The 4,609-nt window shown below is 44.4% G+C and overlaps 1 protein-coding gene across 1 annotated transcript in view; it reads left to right on the plus strand.

The window, feature by feature from the left end:
• Nucleotides 1–572: 572 nt before the first annotated feature.
• PHALS_06419 (Uncharacterized conserved protein, contains DEP domain) overlaps nucleotides 573–4,609 on the plus strand; it is a gene marked incomplete at both ends in the record, with an annotated part of 4,131 nt that continues 94 nt past the window's right edge. Inside the window, one exon of the mRNA XM_024719703.1 lies at nucleotides 573–4,609. This exon is cut by the window's right edge and continues 94 nt beyond it. Coding sequence (XP_024584975.1) covers nucleotides 573–4,609 — 4,037 coding nt within the window.

Here is a 4,609-nt window from a genome sequence, read left to right on the forward strand (position 1 = left end):
TTGCAAGCTAAAGCTGTCCAGTGCATAATTGCGACGAGCGGAAAATTTAGATTAAAGCATTCACACAATCACTGTAACAATACTTGATTAAGTCAGCACAACCTTGAAGTCTGAGCTTCCAATTTTGATACATTAACCGCGGCCTAAGCAACTTTGATCTGATACATTGTTGTATACTGACCTGAGCGATATCGATTCCATTGATTACATGGAAAACTTTACACAACTCGCTTGATCGCCTGCCTATGAAGCTGTTGCTTTTAGATAGGCTTGAAATTATAGTACACAGCTTCTTTGTCGTTACATTTCTGACTTATTAAGCTACACCAAGATTTGATCTATTTGTTTGCTATTGCTGTGATCGGCACCAAGCAAAGCGCTTTGATGAACGTCATATTACATTGCGTTAGTTTTCGAATGCATCCAATGTGAAGTCACTAAATGCTTCCTTATGATAACAAACACCCCTAGCATAGATTGTTTGTTAATATCATTGAGTCTGTCTTTTTCTGACGAATTCGAAACGGTGGCTCCAACGTTGGAGTTAAACGACTTGTTGCAGTGTGAAACAAATGTGGCGCACTCGACGCAGCATTGCAGACCGCGAGGCATTGTCACTTGTAGTGCACGGACCTGAGTACCGCAATGGCGAATTGCTTGTACTAAACCCAGACCTTTTCCCAGACATACAGTTATATGACTTGGTAGAAATCCAACAGCCTGAGCGTACACATCCACGTCTAGTACTTTCAGTCGAGTCGCTTGCACCTGTGCGTGGGAAGTTGCACGTTAGCGTTGCGAAAGACATTGCGGCGCAGTTTGGACTTGAAGCATTTCGCGTAGTCACCGTGCGGCGTGTAGACCCACGTGATGTGAGTGTAGATTTTGTTGAGTTAAGTTTCAAGGACCAATTTTTATCTCGAGCTGATATCTGGCGCTTTAAAGTAACGATGCTTGGTCAGTGTGTCTACGTTGGTAGAACAGTTGAATGTCTAGGAATACGCTCACAGGTGGATGCCATTTCGGCCAGTAACACTCAACTACACTGTGGAGTGATTGGAGATGCCACGAAGATTGTTGTACGCTCACGCTCTAGTCGTCTTTTTTGGCTTGTTCAGATGAGTACAGAGATGTGGGAGTTTGCACCTGATGGAGAACTTTACTACGAAAAGTTGCTGCATCGTTTATTAAGCGTCTTGATTGCTAAGTGGAGTGAGAGTTTTGTGAGTCACTCGGTGACAGTAATTACCTTTTCCAGAAGCTTTTACGACTCGAATCAGTTTCCTGATGGTTTTGATCCTAGGAAAACGCCATTTTCGGACCCTCGAAGACAAGGATTTGGACCAGGGTGCGGTGCACCTGGAATTAATATGGCCAACGGATATGGCCCTACTATCCACGTTGATCCAATCTCGGGGCGCTACTATGAGGATTTTTACAAGGTCGTCGTGATGAATTTTACTGGACCAGACTGGAATCGGTTGCTGTTATTACTTAAGAAAGAATTTGTGAGCTATTACAAGACGCATCGATGGCGCACGCCTGAAGAATTATCATTCGCTGCATATGAAATTTGTAATTGTTCTACTTCAGACCATAATGTCAAGAAAGAAGATGGCGATCCACAGTTAAATAACGTCGATGATTGTAAAGAGAGCGATTTATACGTGAAGTGGACAAAATTGCCGTCTGGGGTCCCGTCGCGAGCTAGGGAAGGGAATTTCTTAGAAGCGATCAACGTGACATTAAATGTGTTAGATAAGCATTACATGGACCGTGACTTGAGTCGCACAGGACAGGGAATTGTCATGTTGACGGCTGGGTGCAGCATCTATAATGTCAATCGCAAACTTGCCGAGATTACAGAGCAGCGCATGATGGACAATGGAGTGGGCATGGACATGATTTCTTTAATGACCCCACCTCTGCATGTTGTTCCGTTATTTATTTACACTGATGTACCATCAATGACGAACCTCGCAACTTGTGCCCCAGAAACGTCAAACATTTTCCGCAATTTCTCATTTAGTGATGTCACTGGTGCAATTGAAGAGTCGAAGTCGCTAGAAAACTTATCTTCGCTACATAGCATGCCAAATTCAATGTCAACACACAAGATTCCTGAATGGGCGAAAGTTGGTACTGAAAATTCTCAATACCTAACAAAATCAGCAAAGGTTGAGGCCGAAGAAGTTGAGCCAAAAAACAATGTATCATACGGCGTTCCCCATTGGGTCAACATCACATTTTTAAACTTTGGATGCAGCTGTGGTAAGGAATTTGATAGCCCAATTCAAGCTGGTGTTTCTCCATCCTTTAGTCCATGCCAAGGTGCACAACGAAATGCACGTGGATGCGAGTGTCAAGTCAAGCGCAATCAACAGTTTGACCCTTTACCATCATTTCGTATGTTTGACGTGACCTCACCATCCGAAAAGTTTGTCTTTCCCGTGACACTGAGAAAATTGCTTTGCAGAGATATCAGTTTTGGTCAGAGCGCCACACCCAATTGCCATAAGCAAGACGATGAGGTTTGCAACAATGGCAGTGAAAATGTAATTGCTGACAGCTGCTTATCGCTTAGTACTAGTGCTGCGAATCCAGATCGACTACTCTTTGCGAAAAGTGAGCTTCTAGACTTGTCATCGTCAGCACCACCACGGGAACAATTGCAACTTAGTCGCTCTCCGGATTTTGATCCGGTTCTTGCGTCGAGCCAAATACGCACTGCTACGAATCTAACCTCAAGTCTTCATGCTCGAGCAGCATTTGAAGAATACGATGATAATATTTTTGCGCCTGCTGTGCGAAACGAAATCTCTCCTACACGAGAATTTTGTGATCGGCAACTTCGATTTGTCCCCTTGAAAAGTCCCGACGAACAGAACACAAGTGCCACGATTGCTGGAGATGGTGCTGGTCATCTTGAACGGTTTCGTCGCAATGCAAGGAAAGAATTAGGGCAAGTCAGAGAGCGAAGCATCAGCACTCATGGCCACTCGCGCAAAGAAAGCCCATTTCTTTTCAGTGAAAGTAGCAGTATGGTGCAGACGCTTCTATCGCCACGTAAGTCGAGACTCAATAGCCCACTGCTGAACAAAGCTCTACATTCGTCTCCTCCAAGTCATATGAAACAGCAGACTTCTTCTGGTATTCTCATAGTATCTCCCTCCAGTAAAAAAACCGACGCAAACTCATCTTTTTCTTTAGAAGTGATGCCAGGGAGCTTGATTGAGCGGCAGAAATTGGATAACAAGTTGCCATTTGCAGCAAGACCGAAGTCAGCTTTATATCGCACGCTCTACGATACTTCGATATATCAAGAAGAAATGTCAAAGCCATTAACTCGTGCAATCGCGTTATCGAAAGGTTTACAACATCCGACGTCTCTACGTTCAGCTGCGGGTTCTCCATCGATAGGATACGATGGGTGTAATAGTCTGACTTTTTTGAGCAATTTGCATCGCGCTAGCAGCCCAGGGTCTCCTCAAGATGCTTTACGCAGGAATCAATCCGATTTAATCAAGATTCCTTTCGCCTCTTGTAGTCTGAGCTTCAAGGCTTCATCCGCTACTGATACTGCGATGATGACTATGAATTATCACCCAAAAGTACATCCGTTTCGGTATAAAAGTGGAAATCAGCGTATATCAAGCGACCGACGTCGATGGAGTCATCTTTTTCCCGAGTCATATCACACTGCTGCAGGTGACGTGGTTACACAAGATGGTGGAATGTTGTTTCGCGGTCCAAACTGGCTAAGCTTGACATCCCCAGCGATTTTGCCGTTAACGACAGATCACTTTCCATCTCCACAAGAATTACGTCATGGGTATGCTGAAGCTTTCTATACACTGACAATTCCCACTACCGCAACACAATCGACGACGAACGAGAGTATTCCCCGCTATCGCAATCATGATGAGTTATTAATTGAGATGATCTGCCAGCGGTTGGCTCGTGATTTCCAGCTCGTATCCACCTGCGAGTTGTCTACAGAGCTAACGGCTAGTGATTCATCGCAAGATAATCGGCAAAAAGTGTATCATTTGAGTATGGGACACCGTATTCACCAACTCATTTACGACGCTGAGCGACAGACTGTCGAAGTTAAAAGATTTGTTCAACGCGAATCACATGAGCCCGAAGTTGCGTTCGCTTCGTACAATTATTCGCTTTGGGTAGAGCTTACTGAAACGTTTCAGCCACATCAGCAAATATTCCATCGCTATCCACAACCAGAAGATAATTGGAATGCCCTGGACAATTTACTATGTGGTTATTTAGACGACATGGCAGACTCGATGAAGTGTCGCCGCATTCGATTCGCTATCGTGCCCCCAGTATGTTTAAAGGATCCAAACAATGTGGAGACTTATGCTTGTGCAACAGATTATGCAGCCAAATTTACAAAGTTAATTGAGTATCTGCAATCGCGTGTCGCTCCTTCAGAATTTGGTGACATCAATCAGATTTCAATTGAGATGGTATTGGAGCACCCAGACGCCACACGAACAGCTACAACGACGCCTTTTTGGGGTGAAAGTCGCATGCTGAGCTTTAAAGTGGCTTGTAGAGCATCGATGGTGTCGTCTTCGTCCGTTTCGAA

Source organism: Plasmopara halstedii (genome assembly GCF_900000015.1).
Source record: "Plasmopara halstedii genome assembly, contig: Scaffold_2956, whole genome shotgun sequence".
NCBI lineage: Eukaryota > Oomycota > Peronosporomycetes > Peronosporales > Peronosporaceae > Plasmopara > Plasmopara halstedii.